The sequence below is a fragment of the Sinohyriopsis cumingii genome, chromosome 16 (assembly GCF_028554795.1).
Source record: "Sinohyriopsis cumingii isolate HCF-2022 chromosome 16, ASM2855479v2, whole genome shotgun sequence".
NCBI lineage: Eukaryota > Metazoa > Mollusca > Bivalvia > Unionida > Unionidae > Sinohyriopsis > Sinohyriopsis cumingii.
Genome location: NC_142976.1, coordinates 81,607,508 through 81,635,397, shown reverse-complemented (window position 1 = coordinate 81,635,397; position 27,890 = coordinate 81,607,508). Strand labels below are relative to the sequence as shown.

Below are 27,890 nucleotides of genomic sequence, written 5' to 3'. Positions count from 1 at the left end.
AGATGCAAACATTGCAAGATATTTTAGCTCCACGCTACACCTTGAAAGTGCACCCTCAAGAAATGCGTGGGCCTCTGTTGTTTCGAGGGAAAGACTTTAAGGATGGAAAATACATTCACCTTTATCATCACGATGACCATTTCGATACCATTACCACTATCACCGGATTCCTGGGATACATATATTACTGTGAGAAATGTGACTATGGCTGTAACAATCGAGAGCAACACAAGCATTGTGGATTGAAATGCTCAGGATGTTTGGCCTCTCCACCCTGTCTGAACGAAGGGCAAGAACCAGTGCATTGTTCAACTTGTCAGCACACGTTTGTCAGCCCTACCTGTTACCAACAACATCTGAAGACGCAAGGTTCACAGCAGAAATGTGCTTGTCAGCTCCTGAGATTGTGCCCTACGTGTGGCCAAGGCATACGTACCAATAATGCCAAGGCACACGTATGTTCAGGAAAGAAAAAATGTCACATTTGTCACCACATCGTGGACTTGGAACATCAATGCTACGTGCAAAAATACCAATCCCAACCAGAGAAAGAGGATGGACACAAGAAGAAAGGTAATTTCATCTTTTTCAATTTCGAATGCATGCAAGAGACCGGTATTCACATTCCTAATTTCTGCGTGGCTCATCGAGCGTGCGAGAAGTGCATTCAAGAACCTATCTTGAGTTATTGCCCTCACTGCAGTAAGATTCCTGGAGGACGTGAAAAAATCTTTCGAGGGCCGAACACGCTAGCCGATTTCGCCCAATGGGTCTTAGACCCCATCGACAAGACGTTGAGCAAAGAGGTCATCGAACGTTACGGAGACTGTCATTGTCATGCCACGGTGATGGCTCACAATTTCTCCGGATACGATGGTCAGTTTCTTCTCAGATACTATACGGAACATGGCACCGAACGTCTGAAAGTGACTTTGAACGGAACCAAAATCATTTTCATGCATGTGGGACAAGTGTAGTTTAAAGATTCGATGAGTTACTTGGCAATGCCTTTGAGCCGAATGCCTAAAACGTTTGGAATGACAGAAATGGCTAAAGGGTACTTTCCTCACTTTTTCAATACCGAAGCCAATCAACACGCCATTCTACCCCATTTGCCTGAGGCTCACTATTACAACCCTGACAACATGTGTACCGAACAACGAGACGCTTTCTACGCTTGGTACCAGGCTCACGCCTCAGACCCTTTTGACTTTCAGGAAGAAATGCTAAAGTATTGTCATTCCGACGTGGACATTTTACGGCGTTGCTGTGGAAAATTTCAAGAACTGTTCATGGAACACGGAGGGGTCGATCCTTTGAAAGAAGCTTGCACCATTGCCAAAGCGTGTTCCTTAGTGTACCACCAACGATTCATGCCTGAAAACACCGTGGCTGTCATCAGTCCTCAAACGACCAACTATGTCAAATGTCAATACTCGGTCAAAGCCCTACGCTGGTTACATTACTTGTGCGACAAGGAAGACAAATGGATTCAGCATGCCCGCAATGGAGGAGGCGAAAAGACCATCAGAACGCATTCGGTCGATGGCTGGGACTTAGAAAACCCCAAGACCGTGTACAAGTTTAACGGCTGCTTATTTCACGGATGTCCCATCTGTTACCCTGACCACGGCACTAAAAATCAGTTTTTACAATGAATCATGGAAGACTTGTACCAGGCCACTTGTCAGCGATGCCTAAAGTTAGAACAGGAAGGATACCAAGTGGTGGAAATGTGGGAACACGAATACGATCACCGTTTGAAAACCGATCCCGAGCTTAAACGTCTCGTGGAAAGTTACCAGTTCATGGACCCCCTGAACCCGAGGGATAGTTTGTACGGAGGAAGGACCAATGCCACCTGTTTGCTGTACCAAGCCGACGAAGAGAAAGGAGAAGAAATCAAATACTTGGACGTGTGTTCGCTGTATCCCTATGTGTGCAAATATTGTCGCTTTCCTGCAGGGCACCCACAATTGTTCATCGAACACATCGACCTGAAAAACATTCGACAATATGAAGGCTTGATCAAGTGTAAAGTTTTGCCTCCCACGGACTTGTATCATCCCGTACTACCTCACCATTGTCAAGGCAAACTGATGTTTCCTTTGTGCCATACTTGTGCCAAAACGTGCAACCAAGATCAACCTTGTCATCACACCCAGGAAGAACGAGCCTTGACGGGAACCTGGGTCAGCATAGAATTGTTCAAAGCTCTGGTCATGGGATACCAACTGTTAGAAGTGTACGAAATTTGCCACTTTCCCAAGACACAACAATACCACAAAGGTGACCCCACGCAGAAAGGCATTTTCGCAGACTACGTGGATGCCTTTTTGAAACTGAAACAAGAAGCCAGCGGCTATCCTTCCTGGTGTCACACTCCCGAAGACCAAATACATTTCAAAGAGAAATACCGGGAACAAGAAGGCATCACTTTAGACCACATCGAGAAAAACGAAGGCAGGCGATCGTTTGCCAAAATGATGTTAAATTGCTTGTGGGGCAAAATGGCACAACGACCGTGTTTACCCAAGACCGAATATTTGACCGAACCTTCACGCTACTTCCAGATGATTCACGACAGAACCAAATTCATCGAACACGTGGACGTTGTCCGCGAGAATTTGATCTTAGTCAATTACGAAAAAGAGCTGGACTTTGTACAAGACGACCCCTTTGGAAATGTCATCATTGCGGCTTACGTGACAGCCCATGCTCGCTTAAAATTGTACGAAGCTTTAGAACTGTTAGGGGAACGTGTCCTGTACTTTGACACTGACAGTTGCATTTACATCCATCACCCGAGTCAACAGCACCCTGACATCGAAGGAGACCGTTTAGGAGCCTGGACAGACGAGCACCCCGACGACAAGATTCTAAGTTTCGTCAGTGGTGGTCCTAAAAATTACGGTTACGAATACCGGGACAAACAAGGAGAAGTGCACATGCAGTGCAAAGTGAAAGGATTGACTCTGAATTATCGTACCAGTCGAGTGGTGAACTTTGGGGTATTGAAAGAATCCTTGCAGTCTAGAGAAGATGAACACTTTAAAGTGACCACCTATCAGCCCAACAAGATTGTATGTTTACCCACTCACCACATCGTCAGTCGACCCTTGGAAAAAGTCTATCAAATCGTGTACCAGAAGCAAGTGCGACTGCCCAACCACTTTACTTTGCCGTATGGACATGTTGGTATAAAACATTGGTTGTAAGAGGATAGCCACCCACCAGAAGGATGACTTCGCCACAGCAAGAATCGAGTGAGAAACCCGATGAGAACTTCAAGTTCAAACCCTACCATTTTCCGGTTTTCTTGCCTGACTATTGTGATTGTGCCCATCGATTGGACAAGTTTCAAGCATGGCCTACAGATAGGAAAGGATTACCTACTTCGCATGTTTTAGCTAGAACAGGATTTGTCTACTTGGGACCTGAGTCAGGATTGGGATACGAAGTACAGTGTTTCGCTTGCGGACTAAAGTTACGAATGGATCTATGTATCTATAAAGATTCAGCTATTCTGAAACATACTTGATGGTCTCCGCACTGCCCTTACCTTTCTATGGTCTTTCCACCCATGACATTATGGTACAATGATAACGGCACCTTAGAAACGGTACCTTCCAAAACTAAACATAAAAAAGGAACGATGTACAAGCTTGAGACTGCATTGCGACTAGTATAAAAAGGGGCTATGGTCAAGATCGATAGTTCATTGTGACTACCAAGACCAAGCGAACAAGATGAATACTTTTAGAGAAACACAAAACAAGTTCAGACAGGTACACTTCAAGTGTGGGACTTCTGAAGTGGAATGCGATTGTGAGCCTTGCGATGGGAATGATGTTGTACGCTGTGACCTTAGCGATGCCGTAAAGCATCATGGGAACTTTGTTCTCACTACCCCTATCATGGAAAGTGATGCTGTGCGTGTCAAACCTGAGGGATGCAAAAGCGATGCCGCTCGTTCTCTTGGACACTTTACTGGGTTTCATTTTAAAGGTGGATGTTCACCTTCACGTCTACCCCCCTACGGATGTCATCCAGCCCTGAGCAAACTCCTGTCCATGTCACCCAACCCTCATCGAAACGAACCTGTGAAAGACGAATATTCGTTCCCTGTACGTTTGTCGGAATACTGCAACTTTGAAAATTGTTTTCAATCGTTCAAAGGAAAATGGCCTAAGTATCTGGGAGGACCGACCCCCGAAGAATTAGCCAGAGCCGGATTTTTCTACTTGGACGAAGGGGATAAAGTCAAGTGCTTCAGTTGTGGTGTGTCACTTCACCACTGGGAACCGCAAGATTCGGCCTACATAGAACATGCTCGATGGTCACCGAATTGTCATTACTTACCCTTAGTGGGACCGAGACATTGAAGTAACTTACCATGTCGTTGACGAAGAAGAAACCAGATTGGCTAGGAATCAAATGTTGGACATCACCGAGACCAGTATTTAAACTTCATTTCATAAACGATATTGAATCATTACCTAAAGAACTGCAAGAGAAGATTTACAAGGAAGTTTGGCAGGGGTTTGCCAGAGTGAAATCTCAATGAGTGACTGTAGAACTTTTGTGCCGAGAAATTCATAAGAGGAAAGTGAAAAAAGTCAACCAGTGTGTTAGATTTCTCTGGGTCAAGTGTGCATTCGTCCTATTATATTACTCTAGACTGTTTAAATCAAAAGAGTTCAGTGACATTCTTGGACGTTACCCTGAATGGCAGTGGTCAGAAATTACTCACTATGTGGATTACTTTTGCTCTAGGAGAAGATTGTGAATTGTACGGACTGACCTATTCATGGATACTTTACAAGAGAACATTCGTGCTTTGTCTGTGGAGTTGAGAGAACGCATTTACCGAGAGCTGGTCAAAATACAAGTCAAACGTAAAGAACAGTTGCATCCGTTACGTCACCAGATCTTTAACCACTGGTACCTGAATGGTATAAGAGGACTGATTCGTCAGAAATTGTTTCAGTGGTCAGACCTTGTTCAACACTTTCAGTTAGTGAATGAACTAAATGTTTGTAATTTTGGTTACTTCAAGATTCACCTAGAGCAACGTATTGAGGAAGACGAGTTAAAGGATTACCAACATGTTTTACGTGGAATCTGCTTAGCGGAAGACGAAACATCTAGACAAACTCTGAAGTTTAGGTTACAGTTTGGAGCATTTAGATTCCCTACTGGAGAACGAAGATGTCTAGTTAGAAAGTACCTTTATTGCTTCCGAAACAAAGAGACTATAAAATCAGGAATCCATGCCACGGCTTATGTCACAAGTGATTGAACAGATTCTGTGGAAGGAACTCAACGACCATATTCAAACCGTGGATCATTACCATCAATTATTACAAGAACTGTATCCATTCAATTTGGGACGACGCATAGTGTGTGTCTTAGTGACTTGTTTTCTGGGATTTCGTTTACCAGCCGATTCTTTGTGGGCTCTTTACGATCAGTACTTACCACCCCAATGGCCTTAAATGGTCACGAAAGACTCCTTTTGCTTAAAGCCTTGCGTTTTCATCTGGATACTTCTCAACCTCAACAGGAAAAAAAGATTCGTCAACTTTTAGCTACCGAAGACGTGTATGACGATGTGTGTGTAGCTTGTGACTTACACCCCCACTGGACAGATGTTCGTGACTGGAAAAAGGGGGGTTTTGAGGCTTGGACCCAAGAAGTGGCCCAGTATGCACAAGAGCTGTTCAAGGAAAAAAGTTACTTTTCAACCTGTGTTAGTGACAGTGCCAGAAGAGCCCGTCGCCGAGAACAAGCACTCGCTTCAGGACAGGACTGTCATGGACATTCCTGAAAGGTCATTCCGGGAGGACACTTGTGTGACAATACCTCATGTAGAGACTGTAAGAACATTACACACTGTCCCTAGGACATCTTGGTTACCCAAAACATGTTGTACAGAGACTTGTTTATATTCCACTTTGATCGTTTTGATGTGTTTTTTATTCCTGTACATACCTATTTGGCTTTCATGTATTTTTGTCTTTCCTGTTGTTCATATTTGAAACATTCAATAAACGTGTCCTGAAAAAAGTATATAAACTCTTGTCTTGTCTGTTTTCATGTCACAAGTGACATTCCTAACACTATGGCTACCTCTGCTGTCTCTGCTCCCTCTTCCTTCACTGTCAAAGTCATCGACGAACACTTAGATCGTGCCAGCTGGGAGGCTTTGTATCTTCGCCATCCCTTTAACATGCTCATTGCTGGACCTAGCGGTTCAGGCAATGCACATTACGTGGTCTTGTTTAAAAGTCCTCGAGATAAATCACAAGTGCAAGTCTTACCCAAACAGTTAGGAACGCCTTGGCTGACTCAGGCGTACGACGATGCCACTCAAACTCCACATGCATATTTACTCGTCATTTTGAAACCTACGACCCCCGATGATTTGCGATTTCGTACCCACTTGTTTCAGCACTGGTGCCAAGACGGAGGGCCTGTCCTGTACACGTCTCCGTCCTTGACTTAACTTCACTCCACAAAAAAAAATTCTATAAAAACCTCAGACACTTTTCGTCTGTCTCATACACAGTTTGAACATGACATCCCTTCAGTCGCATCTTCCCATCAAATTGATTCGTGCCTTGTATGGCATCAGTCGAGAAAAAAATCCACAAATACGGGCTCGTGTCTTAGAAGCTAGTCTCAAAGAAGTCTTACGATGGTTCACGGTGACAGCACGTCAATTACTACAAGGGATCATTCAGATTCCTCATCAAACCAAACGCTTTTTTGAGCGAAACAAAGTCGCTTTGACCCAACTGGCCGATCCTCGCATCGACACTCAAACCAAAAAACAAATCATTTTGAAACCTGGAGGGAGCGGTACTCTAGGAGGGGTCATCATTCGCTCTCTCTTAAGATGGGATCCTAATGCCCCCAAAGTTCTCCCCAAGAAAAAAGTCAAACGAAGCTCCAAGAAGAAGAAAAAGACCAGGTCCCCAAGGAGACCCGTGTCTCCAAGAACTTCTCCAGTGGTGGGACCCTCCTCTTACCAGTCACCACCCTGGAAAAAAAAAGAAGCCCCCAGAAAAAGAAACAGAGAAAAAGTCCCCAGAAAAAGAAAAGTCCACAGAAGAAAACTAGTTGTAAGAGAGGCACTTCGGCCAGGACGCAACCTTACACTGGCAAACCACAACCAGCAACGGCGGTAACCGCGTCTCCGGTAGCCTCAGGTTCATTCACTTCTCCGTTGATGTCACCAAGAACTGAAGAGTACTTGGAGACGTTGATCACACCAAGAACATCTCCATTGATGACCCCAAGAACTTCCCCAGTGGCAGGTCCCTCCAATTTAGCGGCAGTGGCCGCTGCTCACAAAGTACCTGCTCCCAAAATCAAAGTCCAAGAAAGATCGGGTATGTTACAAAGTTTACTGGATTTGTCCAAGCAAGAACTGGCTCGATTTAGTCCATTGCGTACCCCTGCATGACGTGTCATGCCTGTCCTGAAGTTGATACAACGTAAAGACAATCAGTGGCGACGAGTTCCAGTATAAAAAGGTGTGTGTGACCAAGTCGGGGTATCAGTGTTTTTTGGTGCTCCTGAAGGCTCAAAGATGTCACCCTCCAGAAAACATCCCTCTTCTAAAACCCAAGGAAAGAAAAGGAAAGGACTGCCACCACGTTTAGTCAAACATGGGGACATGTTATCTGTCCTGTCCAAAGCTTCTCCACCCCTACGAAAAAAACTCATTCAATCAGCCTCCAAAGAGGTCATCAATACCGTGTGTGAATGTTGTTTGAACGTCTTGAAAGGTACGATCCCTTTGTCCAAACACCAGAAACAATGCTTAGGCAAACATCGTCACGTTCTTCGCCAAATGGTTCAAAAGAAAATTCCCATTCGTCAAAAGAAGAAGATGTTGGTCCAACGTGGAGGAATTTTACCCCTCTTGCTAGGCCCATTGCTGAAAGGAGTCTTGGGAACCATGTTGGGAGGACTGGTGGGAGCAAGATAAAAAGGCCCTCTGAAGTCCCAAGATCTCAGAATCGACCCCTGACATCCCATGGAAGGACGAAAACTAGCTTTAGTGCCTTACAAACAATGGATGGAATACCATCGTTGGCAAGAACAACGCACCCCGCATTTACCTCCCAATCCCCATTTGAGCGAAATGTCCCAGTTACAACACGAATTGCAGTCCTTGATGGATCGCCAAGATTTCTCCGAAACAGAAAAATCGCAAAAGTACAGTCAACTCTTGCAACGACTGCAACTCTTTCACCAGAAAGCCTCAGACGAAACAGCTCTTCCCACTCTGAAAGATTTTAAGACCTTGATGAAAAGTCCAGCACCATCACCAGTACCAGTACCACCACTACCAGTGACCAAGACAGAAAAAGGAGAAGAAGAAGCAGAAGGGTTTCAAACTCCTCCAGAAAAAGTACGCAAATTAACAACACCACCTACCTCTACAATTCAATAGATTAAAACGATGATGACCACTCCTTCTTCATCACAAGAGAAAAAGAAAGTGAAGACAGAAGTGAAGACAGAAGTGAAACAAGAACCAATATCCCCTGTTCAGACATCCTCCTCTGCGACACCTAATGCTGGTCGCACACGCAAAGCATTACAATCCAAGAAAGTACCTCAAGAGAAAAAGAGTAGCATCTTCCAAGAGTGGGTGCCTTATTAACACACAAACACAAAAAAAAGGAAAAAGTGTTAACCAGCATTTACTACGATCCCTCGCATCCTGCAGGTTATGCAGGAGTTCAAAAATTGTATCGTGCTGCCAAAACGCGACTGAAAAGTCTCCGTTTACCTCAAGTGCAACGATGGTTACAAGAACAAGCTACTTACACTTTACACAAACCCATTCAACGCAAGTTTTCCAGAAGTCGCACCTGAGTGGAAGGCATCGATCATCAATGGCAAGCCGATTTAGCCGATGTCTCTCATTTGGCCAGCTACAATCGCGGCTACAAATATTTGTTTTGTGTTATCGACGTCTTCTCCAAATTTGCCTGGGTCGTGCCCTTGACTTCCAAATCGAGCAGTGAGTTAGTGCGAGCCCTGCAACGAGTGTTGAAACAAAGCGGTCGTCACCCTCTTCGATGGCAAATGGACAAAGGCACCGAATTTCTGAACCAAGCTTTCCAAAAAGAATTAAAGAAACGTGACATTCATTGTTTTACCACCGAGAATCCTGAAACCAAAGCCAGCATCGTTGAACGTTTTCAATGCACTTTGAAAGAACGCATGTGGAAATATTTTACGCATCACCACATTCTGAAGTACATCGACATCTTACCGCACCTGGTGCAAGCGTACAACCAATCTTACCATCGAAGCATCGGACTTGCCCCGCAAGAAGTGACTCCCGAGAACGAAGTGTTGGTGTTTGAGCACCTGTTTGGTACGTCCCCATTGAGGGCTGTCCCCAAGAAAAGTGGAGTGTTGACTGTAGGAGATTGGGTGCGCATTGGCAAAACCAAACGCACTTTCGACAAAGGTTACTTACCTAACTGGACGACCGAATTGTTTCGTATCACTGGATGAGTGCATGGCCGTCATCCTGCCGTCTATAAATTGGAAGACATGAATGGAGAAGTGCTCAAAGGAACGTTTTACTTACCCGAGTTACAACGTGTCACCAAAAAAGAAGACGACGTGTACGACATCGAAAGCATTCTCGAACGCAGAACCCGTAAAGTGGGCAAACAACGTGTCAAAGAAGTCAAAGTACGTTGGAAAGGATATCCACCCAGTTTTGATTCTTGGATCGACGCTTCGCAAGTCATCGACTATAAAAAGAAGTGACCATCATGCCCTTTCACACAGACGAAGCTACGTAGACCACTCCTTCACATAGTTCTTCTCTGCAAGATTTACAAAAACAACCTTTGTGGGTGTAGTGTAGAGAACGTGTGCCGAAAATGCAAATCGTCTTTTTCTGCCAGATCTTCGTGGTGTATTGTGTCATCAGGGCAGCCATCGCCAATTTAAGTTTGCAACAAGGAGACAAACAATTGTGGACCATTTTATTGAGCAGTTGCATTGGTTACCTGCTTCCCAATCCCTTCCTGAAATTCTCTTCCAATGGGAACAACGGGAACCTTGTGTCCAGTGCCAGTGTCAGTCACCACTCCAATAACAACAATAACAACCCTATTTTGAGCGGAGACACGCCTCTAACATCCAGTAACCCCTCGGACAGCCACAGAACTCTGGAATTATGAGTCACAAAAACCAATTTTACTTAACCTTACCCAGTGACAGTTCCATGGAGGTGTTTCCCAAGAACACATTGTGCTGTTACACGGCCAAATTACCTCAGACATCCCATTAGATCACGAAGCCCATTGGGAAGTGGCTATAGTAGAAATCATTCACCCGACCCAAGTCCTCAATGTCCTTCCCAATCAAAATTCTTTTGATGTGGAAGTTTATGACGAGCAAATGCAACCGTACTTGGATACCCATGGCAAATATAACATCAAAACCCCTGGCACACAAAATCAAAAGTACACCACCTATCACTTGTTCGTTCTCCCAGGCTATTATTTTAGTGGTCAACATTTGGTGAGCACCATAGCCTCCAGGTTTAATGTCGTGTTTCTGAAAGCTTTGGAAAGTGTCAAAAAAAGTGTCACCATGGAATACCACAAAGCAGCTCGTCGCTTCTTGATGAAATTTGACGGGAGTAAAATCATGTCCATTTTATTTTGTCCTGAATTGTTTGACATGTTGGGCGGAGACATGGACATGAGAATGGTCATGCTCAAGAAAAATGAATCACCAATCATTTACGACAATGAGTCTTTTAGCAAGTTATTTCGTTCCACAGTAGAACTGAACCAAGGACTGAATTTGATGTTTGTGTACTCCAATGTGGTGGAGTACAACGTGGTGGGACACACCTCTGTGCCGTTACTGCGTGTCATTCCTTTCAAAGTGGATTCTGCCACGGTCACTGACGAGGAAGGTGGAAACACTTACCACGTTCACCGCGAATTTGTACGTCCTCACTATTTGCCTGTCAGCAAGTCGTATTTGGACACGGTCAACATTACTATAAAAGGAGATCTGGGACAAAATATTCCATTCACCAAAGGAAAAGTCACGGTGAAACTCCATTTTCGAAAACGGTTCTCTCACGACTCGTAAGTCATGTATCCAGTGTACTGAGGGGTTGCTCGACAGAGAGGACACGGTTTAGGAGATATGCTGAAATCGGCCTTTCGTTCGGTGGCCCCAGTGTTGAAACCGATGGTGACACGCGGATTGCACGCCTTGAAAGATGTGGCACTGACACAAGGCAAAGAATTTCTCCAAAATGTCATCATCGACAAACAAAATCCTAAAGAAGCCTTCATGACGGCAGGCAAAAATGTCTTGCTGCAAACGGGCAAAGACATTTTGGGCCGACGAGAAACACCTATAAATGCCCTGCACGCTACCGAGTCAGGCTTTCGGCAAGGACAAGGCAGAAAGAGACGACGAAGAAAACACCCTTTCACCAGACTTCACACGTCTAAAGCTAGGAAGGCAAAGAAAAGAAGAACCGTCCGAGACTTAGATGTTTTCGATTATTGAGACACAGAGAAAAATGATGCACCGAGAGTATTGCGCTTGTTCCAAGTCGGAACTGGATCTGTTTGCCATGCCCCCCACCATGATGACCATGCAAGAATCCCAGTGGGTGGAATTTCACCCCGTCTCCTCTTTGACAGATTCCGCTCCCATCGAGTTTGAAATCAAAGGTCAGCTCGAAGATTACATCGATCTGAATAGCAGTTACCTGTATTTGAAAGTCAAAGTGATCAAAACAGACAACACCAATCCAGGAGGCGATGCTAGAGTAGCTCCTGTCAACAGTTTCATGCATTCCTTGTTCAGTGAAGTGGACTTGTACTTGAATAACAAACTGGTCAGCAGCAGCATGGATACTTACCCATATCGTGCCTACCTGGAAAATCTCTTGACATACGGAAAAGAAGCCAAGAATACTCATCTGGATGCTTGCGTGGTATGGAAACCTGACACGGCAGGTGTAGCCACGTTTAGCGACACAGTCCTGACAGAAGATGACAATCCTCACAATGTGGGGTTTAACGACCATCGTAAGAAAATTCTGCAAGGGCGAAGTTTAGAACTGATGGATCGTTTGCATTTGGACATGTGGTTACAAGAAAAGTATTTGCTGAACGGGGTGGATATCCGTCTGAGACTGAATCGTAGCAGTGCCGCTTTCCATTTGATGGCCCATGCCAATGAATACAAAACTATCATTCAAGAAGCCCGACTTTATGTGCGTCGTGTGGAAGTGTTACCTAAAGTGGGAAACGACGTCAGTCAGACATTGAGCAGAACGACCGCCAAGTATCCGATACGACGCGTAGAAGTGAAAACGTTCACCATTCCCGCTGGACAGCGATCTATGATCGAAGATCATCTGTTCCAAGGACAGTTACCCAAGCGTTTGATTGTTGGTATCATCAGGAATTCAGCCTTCAACGGAACCCACGATCAAAATCCTTTTGAGTTTCAACATTACAATGTGTCCAAGATCGAAGTCAGTCGCGACGGCAAGACCTTGTGTACCCGACCCTTTGAGCCCAACTTTGGTGTCGCGAAGAATTATTTGAGATCGTACTTGTCCCTGTACGAAGCCACGGGACAGTTAGGAACCAAAACCAGTCACGGTATTTCGTACGACGATTATGCAGGAGGCTATGCTTTGTGGGGTTTTGATTTCACTCCAGACCAAGGCAGCGACGAGGGACATTTCCACCCTATAAAATCGGGTCAGATTCGTGTGGAACTTCAGTTTGCAAATCCACCTCCAGATCACACAGTGAACGTCCTCCTGTATGCAGAATTTGACAATACCATAGAAATCAACAGTTTGAGAGAAGTCATTCTAGACTATTAGAAGCCATGGAAGACTGTTATCCCTCTTTACCTAGTGGAGAAACTTTGGAAATGGAATGTGAGGAGACCGGGGAAGAAGAAGAAGAATCCCAAGACGAAGAAGTTATCATGATGAAGTCAAGATGGCCAGAACAAGAAGCCCATTTAGTTTCCTGTTTTGCTACATTCCTGGCAGATATAATGAAAGAATTGATCAAGGAAGAGTGCTATGGATGTCACAATGATCATCCCAGTCAAATTGAACACGACAAATGTCTGATGTTGAGTCAAGAAGAAAAATTGGACGAATATCTGGACAAAGCTTGGGATCACATCGAGATAGAATTCGTGTTGAATGAGTGGTATAAAGGCTTGGATAAACATTCTTCTCCTCCATTAACGTCTCTGGAGTGCCGTCGCATCGAATCTCTCTTGGACCAGAGTAAGAAGTCGGATCTAAACGCCTTTTACTTGTCAGACATTTTCAAGCAAAAAGTCAGGATCGAATTGATCACTTATCATTACCTGTGAAGAAAAAAAACCACACAAAACGTGGATACCTGGGAACTTTATTACCTTTTGAACCACAGTTCATACATGGCTTCTTGGAATCCTGTCGTCTGTGCTAAAGATGAACTCCCTCATCGCAAACCTCAAGACCATCAAGCTTATGTGATCAACACGGACGACAGTCATCTCCCAGGAACCCACTGGGTAGCCATCTACTTTCCTCAAGAAGGATGTGTGGAATATTTCGATTTGTACGGATTGCCCCCTTTGGAAGACGATATCATTGACTTTATGAGAAGAAATGCTCAAACCACCTGATTCAATAATGTGAAATTACAAGGCACAGATTCCTTGGTGTGTGGACAATATTGTGTGTATTTTCTGCATCATCGCAGCCTGGGTTATTCCTTAGAACATTTAGTGACTCATTTTGATACTCGTTCTTCTTCTAGAAATGATGTGAAAGTAGATCGATGGTTTTGTGACCATTATGCTTATCTTTTGTCTCAAGCTAGGAAACGTGGTGTCCATCAATGGCCTAATGACTTCCAACAGTGGAAATCACAATTTCATTCACAACGTTGTCAACCCTGTCCAAAATAATGTGTGAGTTGCACAAAAATAATGTTTGTCATTTGAAACAAAATGTTTGATGTTATATTGTCAAATTATTATTAAAAATGTTATAGTTGTTTGTTAGTGTTAAGTGATTTTGAATAAAAAATGTTGTGTTTTGAAAAAAAATGCCTTTGTCTTTTGTTTGGCTATAGGAATTTTGATTCATGTTCTTTGACTTCTTACTATCCCTCTCATGACACTCGTTGAACGTTGCGGCTCAAAAACTGTGTGGGGATGTTTTCCTTCATGTCCGCGCTTTGACTTTAAAGCCGGGGGTAGCCTTCAGTCTAACCATCCATTGTCGACTCATCCTCCTACGAAGATGTGCTCCAAACTAGCTAAGCTAAACGAAGCCTACGTGAATTTGCATAGGGTCAGACACAGTCTGATACCGAAGCCAGAAGAGACAGAGAATGTGAGAATCTTAAAAGTCACTGAAGACCTGATAGAAAAGCTCTTCAGAGAAGAAGTGAACAGGGAGAAAGAAGAATGGACAGAGAAGTACAGACTTCAGAAACAGCAGAGAGAGCAGCAACAGCAATAACAGCAGCAGCAGCAACCTGAACCTGACAGAGTCTTTGTTCATTGTCGTATCGACACCAAAGAGTTCTTCTTCTCTTTCCGAAGAAGCAGTCCTATCGTCAGAAAGTCTATCGTCAGAGGACATTGCATTCTTAGAAACTAAAAGATCGCCCTAGCTTCAACTTCACACACAAAAAAACAGCCCTTTTCAGGGCTACCCCAATCTCTAGAAAAGAAATAACAATCAATTTGCCAATGTATGTATGTAGATTAGTGTGAATATAAACACTGACTCTTTTGTGGTGTGAGTGTATGTGTTGGTGTGGATAGTAGCTAATGATCATGTTTTTTTGCTGTTTGAGGTGCGTGGAGAGTAGATTTGGGGTTTGATTGGATTGCTTTGCATATGTGGATAGTATATTGAAGTGATTAATGAAAATTTTTAAATTAGTAATGGAGAGTAAAAAAAGTGAGTGAGTGTTTCTTTTAGGTCCGCGCATTGTTTGGTCATGATCTAGGTAATATAACTTTTGTTTAAGGGGGACGTTTTCCTTCATGTCCGCACATTCACTATAAATTGAAAATCGCTAGGCAGTCTAGCTACCCTTGTTGATTGATTAACACCAGAATGAACACCAGACTAGCTAAACTTCTAGAACTCCAGATGCACCTGGAATATGCCAGGCGCATACTAAATGAACTGGCCGCAGAGGCCATCATTGAAGAGGGAAGGATGAAAGAGGAGGAAAGAAGAAAAAGAAGAGGAGGAAAAGGAGAGAGGAAATTTCAGAATCCCAGAGACAGAAGATTGGGATTCTGAAGCCACTTATCCCGCCTCTGCACTCCCAACAAAAAAAGTAAAAGGAGACTGGGGAAGAAGATGTGTGTGTGGTGCCAGGCCTGGAAGGTGCCATCATTAACCAGGTGTGACTGCAGTTAAAAACAAACAGCCCTTTTCAGGGCTACCCAAACCTTTAGAAAAGAAATAGTAATCAATTTGCCAATGTGTGTATGTAGAGTAGTGTGAATATAAACACTGACTCTTTTTTTCCTTGTGTGTGTGTGTGTGTGTGTGTGTGTTCTATCCCTCTCCCCTATTCCATTTCCATAGACCCATCAGGTCGGGACCATATTAAAATAGGGTCCCGACCCTGTTCCATTTTCCCTTGTCGCTCAACAGTCCCAAGAATTTTTTTTTTCCATGTTAAATTCCCCTTGAGGCTAGAGTGGCCCAAGACTTTTCCCCATGTTAAATTCCCCTTGAGGCTAGAGTGGCCCAAGACTTTTTCCCCATGTTAAATTCCCCTTGAGGCTAGAGTGGCCCAAGACTTTTTCCCATGTTAAATTCCCCTTGAGGCTAGAGTGGCCCAAGACTTTTCCCCATGTTAAATTCCCCTTGAGGCTAGAGTGGCCCAAGACTTTTTCCCATGTTAAATTCCCATTGAGGCTAGAGTGGCCCAAGACTTTTCCCCATGTTAAATTCCCCTTGAGGCTAGAGTGGCCCAAGACTTTTCCCCATGTTAAATTCCCCTTGAGGCTAGAGTGGCCCAAGACTTTTCCCCATGTTAAATTCCCCTTGAGGCTAGAGTGGCCCAAGACTTTTTCCCATGTTAAATTCCCATTGAGGCTAGAGTGGCCCAGGGGTTTCCGTAATGTTAAATTTCCCACTGAGGCTAGAGTGGCCCAGGGTTTTTTCTAATGCTAATTTCCCTTGAGGGTAGGGTGGCCCACTTCACTACTAATATGGTTACAGAAAAATCGGTGGTGTTTGCTGTGAGAAACTGATTTTTTCTGTCATTTCTTGAAAAAAGAGTAACCTTAAACTATTGTGGAATAAAGAAAGGATAGGAAATAAAATTAAAAATCTTGGATAACATACATTTATATGCAAATTCCGCTGATTTGCATTCCTTTGCCATACAATTTTAGAGGGGATATTTGCTTGTGTGTTTTCATTCATATGTTTTTTTATTATTTGAATGCTACAGTGGCCAAATGGTTAGAGCATCCACCCTGGATGCAGGAAGTCACGGGTTCAAACCCCAGCTGAGTCACACCAAAGACTTATAAAAATCATACTTACAGCTGCCTCACAAGTTATTGTTAGGACTGGTTGGCCTGGTGTCAGGATAATGTAATTGGGCTGGACATGATGCTACATGTCTGTGGCATGATTCTCTAGTGCTAGACATCACTATAAACTGCCATACTGCAGACATTGTAGCGATATGACTGAAAAATTGTTAAAGCTACATTAAAAATCCAAATTACACACACTTGTATCTTGATTTTTTTTGTTTATTCATTCCTTGCACCAATGATACCTTGGATTCTAGTTCACCAACACTCAGCAACATTTGGTTAATGGATCCATCTCAAAGAGGTTAACTCAGCCTTCTAATACTGCTGCACTGCAGTCATAATTTAAATGTGTGGGTCACTTTTGATTTTTCAGCTTTCATTTGTTACATCGGTTTTCACCAGTACTTATTTAGAAAAAATAGTAGTGGATACATTTAGATTAAAAATATCTCAACCACACAAAAACATTTTCACTGTGATCTAATTTTCATGATTGAATGACTTTTGTATTTCAGGTAGCCGTTAATTACATTCTTGCTATATCTGACACTTTCATACTCAGACTCATGAAAGTTGGTGCATGGATGTATCTAAAGACCAAATCATACCAAAAGTAGGTCACTGTGACCTAGTTTTCATGCTTGAGTTTTCTTTATGCCATTTGTCACATTCTCTGTATCTTTAACTCCATTATATCTAGACTAATCAAATCCTAACACCAGTGACCATAATGGGCATTGAATCCTGTCCAAAACAACCTTGGTTGGTTGTCATGACCTATCTTTGTGTGAGGTTCTTATCTCTTATTGCCTTGTCATTCCACTCGTACACCAGTCTGTATATTGTCAGTAATTCCATATGTGCTCCTGTCGGTGAAGGAATTTGTACTTAAGAATATACACTTCACCAAATATTTAATTTGCTATGTATTATCCTTACATTGGAGATTATGGTATCGTTTATGTGGTGTTTTTTTATATGTGACTCCCGTACAGTCCTTTTGCTATAAGGTACCCTCTATTGCAAGTGAATTATAGTCAAGGTACCATATTTGTGTGTCCATATGTGAATATCAGTGTAAAACTTTCATAACAGGTGGATCAACTGATGAAAGACATGGATTAAAAGGTATGGGAAATTTATGAGCTTATAATTGCAACAGGGCACATGCAAATTTAGGCAATGCATGCAATTTGCACTCAAGCTCCTGGGTATGGTGTTACTAACTTTATAAATAATAATGAAATAACTATCAGTTCTTAAATGAAAACTTTGAAAAATGATATTCCTCCATGCTAATGTAAAATTTAAATCGTGCTATAAAAAGGAATCTGTACAAGATTGACACAATGCCTCAAAAATATGGGAATAGTTATTCATCATATCAATTAATTTCTTGAATAAAACATCATTGGGTCAGATGAATACTTTTAATGTTGTTTGCTTTCTGTCCCCTCATTATAATACTGTTATTGGGAGTCACAAATGTACTCACATTATAGTGAGGGAAATTTGATACATTGCAATTTTCCATCAAGGAATTGTTATAATAAAGCATAACCTCACAAAAATATGTTATTTATTAATCTGAAATCAGATCATGGTTGGTTCTCATTTGCCATTAGTTAAAATTAAGCAAAATAACTCAGATAAAAATGAGAAAGGAAAATTCAACCAATTCAATGAGATGACAACCACACCTGCATTTAAAGAGGGTCAGTGTTACACTGAAGGACTTTATAGCAAGGGAGCCTGGTATTTACAGGAATTACAATTGTATGCAATCATAACTTAAATATGGTCCTGGGGTTGTGATAGAAGTAATGGTGTAAGTATAAAACTTGGCCTTACCAGGGTTATCCGAGAATAAAAGATTCAGGGGTTCACTGCTCTCTTTTAGCTTTCTAAATAAGGATTCTAGAGCTATATCTGAAAATCCCAACAGTGGAAAACATTAAGGAGCAAGAAATTTTATTAAAGGCTGAATCATCAGAACTTCTGAGATTTAGAAACTGGTCCATGAATAGAAAGTTTAATTAAGTTTGGGATGTGAGGTTGTCCTTTTCTTCAGGGAAAACTTGACTGCATCTTGAGCAACCACTGTTATTAGATTATAAAATACATGTAGATAGGAATAGATAGGATTCAAGTTAAATGATTTTGGTATTAACTTGCATTATGCTTGTGTTGAAGAAAAATGGATTTTGCTTGGATCAAAATTTTATACATTTTTTAGACTGTGGATATCTGCAGATATTTTACTGAAAGTTTGTGGATTTAAAAAACAATTGTGGTCATACTTTATGTGAATCTGAGTACCATTCTGTGATATAAGTAAATCTACTAATTAAGTACAGTTTTAGTAATATTTATATGAGAAGTGAAACTTTTTTCTATTGTCTCTTTTCAAATTATTATATGATTGCTCCCCCAGGGTATATCATTGCTGCCATCTGTGCATATCATCCTCACTCATGTGCATATTACTGCTTTCTAATCGGCATGTTTTTGATACCCCTGGACATATCAATACTACACCCTGGGCATATCGATACTACACCCAGGGCATATAATTACTGCCCCCTTTGCATATCAGTACTGCCTCCTGGGCATATTGTTACTGCCCTCTGTGCATATCATAGGATAAATATTTTTGTACTTATTGTTAACAGGTTGTTAGTTACAGCGAAGGAGGACATTACCATGCCCATCAAGACAGCTCCAATACCTATGCTTCTGATGATGATGAAGTTCCATCGGATATCCCATGCTGTTTCCAAACAATTTGTGGTGATGTTGTGGACACTCCTAAATGGAATACCTGCTGTCATCTTTGTAGGTAGGTTATTTATGGAGAAAGGTATCCATTGTTTATCCCATGATAACCTCCACCCTCTCAGTTACAACTCTTTGGAAAATGCAGTATTTTATAGTAATGTTTATTAAAAAATAATTGAGCTGCTCAATTTAAAAACATTAATCTTTACTGACCACATGATAAAGTTATACTAGGAGAAGCAAGGTTATCAAAAGGAGAAATACAGACAATTCTATTGCAGTCTGAAATCTGTATAATTTTTCACCCTTTCAATGGCTTCTTTTGTTTTATTTATTATAACTTAATTTTGCTGTTTTCAGTATGTATTCTTTCTCTCTCATCTCTCTCTATCACTTTAAATTTTTCTCTACGTAAAGATTTTTTTTGTTTTGACATTTTGGGCTAAGAATAGCAATTTTTGTTAGAGATCAAAAGGAATTTTAATAGTTTCTACCCCCACCCCATTTTAAATTTTAATATACATTCTAAAGCATACTTACACTATCCTTCAACATTGAAAGTCAAATTCTGTATACAAAGTCTCTTTTGGGCCCCAGGGTGGCCAAGTGGTCTTGGGAACTTGCTTTTACAATCACTGTCATCTCTCCTCTGTCTGCATGTGTTTCAGTCCCAAGGATGGCCATTATGGTTACATGAGAAAGCTTGCCAGTAGTTTCCTGTGGGTCTGTGGTTCTTCCCAGGCTTATCCCAGGTTCTTCCTCCACCAATATACTGGTCTCCATGTATAGCCTATAGTTTGCTGACAAATGGTGTTAAACTCAAAAACCACAAAGTCTCTTTCACTTTGAAACAGTCTTGTCCATTATGGCAGTGGTACCATAAACAGTCTTGTCCATTATGGCAGTGATACCATAAACAGTCTTGTCCATATGGCAGTGATACCATAAACAGTCTTGTCCATATGGCAGTGGTACCATAAACAGTCTTGTCAATATGGCAGTGGTACCATAAACAGTCTTGTCCATATGGCAGTGGTACCATAACCAGTCTTGTCCATATGGCAGTGATACCATAACCAGTCTTGTCCATATGGCAGTGAAACCATAACCAGTCTTGTCCATATGGCAGTGATACCATAAACAGTCTTATCCATTATGGCAGTGATACCATAAACAGTCTTGTCCATATGGCAGTGGTACCATAACCAGTCTTGTCCATATGGCAGTGATACCATAAACAGTCTTGTCCATATGGCAGTGGTACCATAACCAGTCTTGTCCATATGGCAGTGGTACCATAAACAGTCTCGTCCATATGGCAGTGATACCATAAACAGTCTTGTCCATATGGCAGTGGTACCATAACCAGTCTTGTCCATATGGCAGTGATACCATAAACAGTCTTGTCCATATGGCAGTGGTACCATAACCAGTCTTGTCCATATGGCAGCGGTACCATAAACAGTCTTGTCCATTATGGCAGTGATACCATAAACAGTCTTGTCCATATGGCAGTGATACCATAACCAGTCTTGTCCATATGGCAGTGATACCATAAACAGTCTTGTCCATATGGCAGTGGTACCATAACCAGTCTTGTCCATATGGCAGTGGTACCATAAACAGTCTTGTCCATATGGCAGTGGTACCATAACCAGTCTTGTCCATATGGCAGTGGTACCATAAACAGTCTTGTCCATATGGCAGTGGTACCATAAACAGTCTTGTCCATATGGCAGTTGTACCATAACCAGTCTTGTCCATATGGCAGTGGTACCATAAACAGTCTTGTCCATTATGGCAGTGATACCATAAACAGTCTTGTCCATATGGCAGTGATACCATAAACAGTCTTGTCCATATGGCAGTGATACCATAAACAGTCTTGTCCATATGGCAGCGGTACCATAAACAGTCTTGTCCATATGGTAGTGGTACCATAACCAGTCTTGTCCATATGGCAGTGGTACCATAAACAGTCTTGTCCATTATGGCAGTGATACCATAAACAGTCTTGTCCATATGGCAGTGATACCATAAACAGTCTTGTCCATATGGCAGTGATACCATAAACAGTCTTGTCCATATGGCAGTGATACCATAAACAGTCTTGTCCATATGGCAGTGGTACCATAAACAGTCTTGTCCATATGGCAGTGATACCATAACCAGTCTTGTCCATATGGCAGTGGTATCAAATATATTCACTTATAAGTCAGGTCTGACTATAAACAACGGTCAATGCAGTTTGCAGTTGGATCTATCTTACAGATATGTACAGTATATTGTTTCTTTTAATAGAGAGTTGAATTTTTTATTGGAGAATATAGCTTGTATATCGGTAGTCAAAGATTTATTATTAAGTTGTCCATGTCTCTACTAAGCTCTAGATGTTATTTTCTTTCATGATTGGAAATATGAATCAGGTTAAAATTAAGCGTTGTACAAAATTATGAATAATTCTTTGAAAGAATTCTAAGAAATTTTGTTTTATTACATTTTTTAAAAATAAAAGCTCCATGTAAGATCAATCAGTTCTTAAAGTATCTCAGCTTTTGGTCATGACTGAGTTGTATAACTGAGTGCATACATTTCATAAAATGGCAGGTACATCACAGTGATGTATTACCTGTCTGATGTTCCAGCAGGAGGAGAGACGGCCTTTCCACTTGCTGATCTCTCTGAAGAGAAGTATCAGGTACAGAAGACAACTAATTAATTTATTAATATTAATTTTGGATGTAAACCCAACCCAACAGCTGGTCCAAAGTCTAGTTGGTCTTTTTGCTAAAGTGATTATGTCAAATAATGACATCAAAATTCATTTTTTTCAGGTAGTACATTGAACAATATAATCTGTTTACATACAGCCGAATCTTGTTGCAACAAAATTTCTTTTAAACAATATTTGGGTTCCAAAACAAAACAGACTAAAACAAGGGTGTTCATTGGTAAATTTGATAATAATAATAATGAAATATTCAGCATTGGACATAACTCAACAGCAGTTTTCCAGTAACAAACCTTAAATATTATGTTTTTGTTCAATAACAATGCCATTCCATGGGATTTTGCATTTAATATATGTACGTGAGACAATAGCATATAAATATTTTATTTCTATAAATATGAGTCTTAAATGTAGGAAAATATGCATGAGAGTTGATGGTAAGTACATTAACATTAGAATATTGAACATATAATGTTTGATTCTCTCTTCTCATTTACACCTGCTGGTAGGACAAAAATAAGACAAGAATGGTAAATCCTCTTAAGTATAGGCATGATCTCTTACAACACCAACTGCTTTACAGTGATGATCTGGCTGTAACTAGAGTTTACTATATTTCACTTATAACTGCCATGTGTCTTGTTTTGAATTATTAAAAAGTTCATACAGTTTCCCATTTTAGCTTTAGAATTTTGGATACAACCTTCCTTAGTGGACGTATACCGTTATATCATCAAAAAGCAATCTGTATAAAAGTTAATTGGTTGCTTTCATTACATTTATCAGCAATTTTACCTCTATATAGAGAATACCATCCAATAATTAACAAATTTCTATTTCATGTATTTCTTATACTTAAATTCAAAGGTCATTAAGTTTATTTGTAAGCAATGGTAGAAAAGTAATAATGACTTTTAAGTAATGGAAATATATCAAGTCTTATATTATCTCAATTTTTCTTATTTATTCTCTTTCTCACTGTCTCTCCCAGAGTGATGAAATGCCTACATGTATTGCATACTGTATGTATTCATGTATTGTAAGAAAGTGATCGTAGGGCTCTTAGACCCTGGTACTGTGTGTCCCAGACTGACAGTATGTCTGCATGTATTGCATACTGTATGTATTCATGTATTGTAAGAAAGTAATCATAGGGCTCTTAGACCCTGGTACTGTGTGTCCCAGACTGACAGTATGTCTGCGTGTATTGCATATACTGTATGTATTTATGTATTGTAAGAAAGTGATCGTAGGGCTCTTAGACCCTGGTACTGTGTGTCCCAGACTGACAGTATGTCTGCACGTATTGCATACTGTATGTATTCATGTATTGTAAGAAAGTAATCATAGGGCTCTTAGACCCTGGTACTGTGTGTCCCAGACTGACAGTATGTCTGCGTGTATTGCACATACTGTATGTATTTATGTATTGTAAGAAAGTGATCGTAGGGCTCTTAGACCCTGGTACTGTGTGTCCCAGACTGACAGTATGTCTGCATGTATTGCATACTGTATGTATTCATGTATTGTAAGACAGTGATCCAAGGGCTTCTAGACCCGGGTACTTTCCACCCAAAACTGACAAACTGTCTACATGTATTGCATATAGGGCTCCTAGACCCTGGTACTAGCTCGTCCAGACTGACAGTATGTCTACATGTATTGCATATAGGGCTCCAAGACTGTTACTATCTCTCCCAGACTGATAGTACATATCAACATCTATTACATATACTGTATGTATTTATGTATTGTAAGACAGTGATCCAAGGGCTTCCCAAACTTGGTACTTTTTTTCTTGTCTAATGAAATAAATATAAAATGAATTTTTTTAAAAACATTTTGTGGTAAGGTTCTGCTCTGAGGATTTGACTACAATATAGGTTCTTTTGTATTTGATTAGACAGACAATGTCATGCGCTGTATGTAGATGGTTTATCCTGAACAATTCATAAGGACTTACGAATTGTACCAAACTAGGAAGAATGTTTTACATCAAGAGGTCAAAGTCAATTTTCAACCCTTTGTAAAAAAATATAATAGGGTTATTGCCCATATTTGACCTAGGTCATTGCCTTGTCTCAAAATTCCACTGCCGGCACCGATGATTGTTTTGCAAATATTTATCAGAATAACTTTAATTTCCCTTTGTTCATATTTTAGATTTATTTTAAATGGAATTTTTTTACAGCTCAATCTGTTTATGTTTTTTTCAAAATTAGTTTGTAATCTTGACAGTATTTACTCAGTTTTAAGTGAAATAAACATGTTAGTTTGCAAATTGTTTTCTGTAAGACTAAATTCATCAGAATTCAAACATTTAAGCAAGACAAAACCCTAGAAAAACCCAGTATTTACTGCAGCTGTAAAATTGATCATTTATTGATGGAGGGTATTGATAATCACATACGCTTGTGCTTATCGATCTTTTCTATGCTTTCTTCTGAAAATTTTCATGAAAAAGTTTAAACAGAAATATTTACATGACGGTTTCTTTTTTTAACAATGATATTCATTACTTTTATACATCATCCTTTTTTCTGAGATTATCTGAAGAAATTTAGTTTTAATACCAACGTTTCTTTCCATTATCTGCACTATACAAAGCCTTTTATTCACTTAGAAAAGCTATAACAAATAACTATGAAAGATCTGAGTATACCAACCAGTGATTTTTAAGGTAAAAGACTACTTAATCTTCTTACACACAAAAATTGTTCATACTGGAAAAACAATGAAGATTGGTCCTTAATCAGGCAGCAAAGTTGAAGCAACTAGCATTTACTGCAGCTGTAAAATAAATGAAACTTGGATACAGTAACTGTTGGCATGCTGTTCTATTAATAGCACATCGCAGTGTACCAAGAGGTATGCATATGGAGTTGTAGTTGATCGGTAGGATGATAAGATGGAAAGGTCAAAGTCAACAACTATTCAGACTCTGTACATCCAGAAATTGTTCATATTAACAAAAGATGATTGGTTCTTTGGTATTATGACCATTTAGATCAGACCTTTTTTAGCATCAAACCAAAGCTTCAGCTCAAAATGTAAATTTTTGTGTCAAAAGGACATATTGATTTGAAAGAGACACTAACCATAGACTATTTTATGCAGTGTCATAAAAAGTAACTGAAAATTGGCTTTAACACCTGTAATTATACAATTCATCAATTTTTTTGTGGTGTAATAAGTTTTTGCTAACAACTTTAAGGACCGCTCCAGTGGTCTAGTGGTTAGAGCGTCCGCCTCAGATGCGGGAGGTCATGGGTTCGATCCCCGGCCGAGTCATACCACAGACTTACAAAAATGGTACTAAAATCTGCCTCGCTTGGTGCTCAGCATTAAGGGGTTAGTGTTAGGACTGGTGGGCCTGGTGTCAGGATAATGTGACTGGTTGGGACATCATGCCACATGTCTGCGGCATGACGCCCCAGTGCTAGACATCACTAAAAACTGCCACACTGCAGACATCGTAGCGATATGACTGAAAAATTGTTAAAGCTATGTTAAAAATCCAAATCACACACACACACACATACAAACAACTTTAAGGTAACTAAGAATTTATGTTCAGTTTGATTTTGTGAATGTTTGGTGAATTGGATGTATATTTGCAAGAATACTTGTGTGACCGTGACTGGATGTATATTTATAAAGTTACTTGAAAAATTTGAGTGGATGTATATTTACTAAGTTACTTGTTTGACTTTTACTGGATGTATATTTACAAAGTTACTTGTATCACTTTGACTGGATGTAAATTTACAAAGTAACTTGTATGACTTTGGATGTATATTTACAAAGTTACTTGTATGAGTTTGACAGGATGTATATTTACAAAGTAACTTGTATGGCTTTGACAGGATGTATATTTACAAAATAACTTGAACAACTTTGACAGGATGTATATTTACAAAGTAATTTTTATGGTTTTGACAGGATGTATAGTTACAAAGTAACTTGTATGGCTTTGATAGGATGTATATTTACAAAGTAACTTGTATGACTTTGACAGGATGTATATTTACAAAGTAACTTGTATGACTTTGACAGGATGTATATTTGCAAAATAACTTGAACAACTTTGACAGGATGTATATTTACAAAGTAATTTTTACGGCTTTGACAGGATGTATAGTTACAAAGTAACTTGTATGGCTTTGATAGGATGTATATTTACAAAGTAACTTGTATGACTTTGACAGGATCTATATTTACAAAGTAACTTGTACTGATTTGACAGGATGTATATTTACAAAGTAACTTGTATGGCTTTGACAGGATGTATATTTACAAGGTAATTTTTACGGCTTTGACAGTATGTATATTTACAAAGTAACTTGTATGGCTTTGACAGGATCTATGTTTACAATACCTGTGTAACTTTAACTAGATGCATATTTACAAGAATATCTGTGTAACTTTAACTAGATGCATATTTACAAGAATATCTGTGTAACTTTAACTAGATGCATATTTACAAGAATATCTGTGTAACTTTAACTAGATGCATATTTACAAGAATATCTGTGTAACTTTAACTAGACGCATATTTACAAGAATATCTGTGTAACTTTAACTAGATGCATATTTACAAGAATATCTGTGTAACTTTAACTAGATGCATATTTACAAGAATATCTGTGTAACTTTAACTAGATGCATATTTACAAGAATATCTGTGTAACTTTTGACTTACAATGAGTAGATTAAGTGGAATGTTGAAGACTGTGTATAGGTCTACAACACCCAGCAACTAATATCAGTTCATAGTACAACAGTTCTGAGGCAGACATGTAGAGAGAAATCAGCCATAAATTAGTTCTAACCAGTGAATTACAGTATATATATAAAACTTAATACAAACCTTCAGAAATAAAAACAAAACAGACTGACACCAGGTCAGTCAGTCTATTCAGTGTAGCATTTTGACATCTGAATTTTGTCATCATCATTGGTTTGCTATTGATTAAGTAGGGAGTATTATTGTTCAAGGGAACCATGATGTTGAATGTTTACTGTGATAAAGGCATAAACACTTTATAACTTTGTAGAATATATTGAAAACATCATTCAACATATACCAGTGGATCCATGATTATACACTTGTTATATCACAGACTGTATTATACTGAATGGTTCATTGTGAGGGAAACCCTATATTGAGGCAATCCATGATCAATAAAATCAATCAAATCGACCAACTCTTATCCGCAGGATTATCTACCAAATCACATCATTGAATAAATCTGTGTGCATAGCAGTAGACATGACTGGATACATAAAAGGTCATCAAGTAAACTTGCTAAAATATTTAGAACCATTACAGTAAAAGTGTTATCTGGTACATTATCTTATTCAGACTGGTTACCTGGGATGTATTGATGATCAGTCCTTTCACGGAGGCTGTGACGTTCTGATGGGTTCAAAATGGATTGCAAACACATGGATCTCCACACCACCATATTATGATCGCTTAAAACCAAGTCTCCATTATAAGGGAAGGGGACATTAATCCTTCTAGAAGGATGCATTTATAAGACAGATCTGTTTTTCAATCACAGTATTAATTAAATTATAGAATTCAAAAAGGATATTCCAAGTAACTGATGTGTTTTATTGGCTTATTTTTTTTACAAATTTGCCTTCTTATTGTAATATTTTGGGCCACCTTTTTCCTCTGTGATATTTAGTCCTTACATGAAACTAGAAATGGAAAGTAAATACCATATATACTTGCTTATAA

At 40.1% G+C, this 27,890-nt stretch overlaps 1 protein-coding gene across 1 annotated transcript in view; it reads left to right on the top strand.

The window, feature by feature from the left end:
- LOC149780891 (transmembrane prolyl 4-hydroxylase-like) overlaps nt 1-27,659 on the top strand; it is a 40,442-nt gene extending 12,783 nt beyond the window's left edge. The window contains exons 5-8 of the mRNA XM_089936244.1: nt 17,148-17,204; nt 19,305-19,471; nt 22,018-22,108; nt 27,507-27,659. Coding sequence (XP_089792370.1) covers nt 17,148-17,204; nt 19,305-19,471; nt 22,018-22,108; nt 27,507-27,659 — 468 coding nt within the window. The remainder of the gene's footprint in view (nt 1-17,147; nt 17,205-19,304; nt 19,472-22,017; nt 22,109-27,506) is intronic.
- The last annotated feature ends 231 nt before the right edge of the window (nt 27,660-27,890 follow it).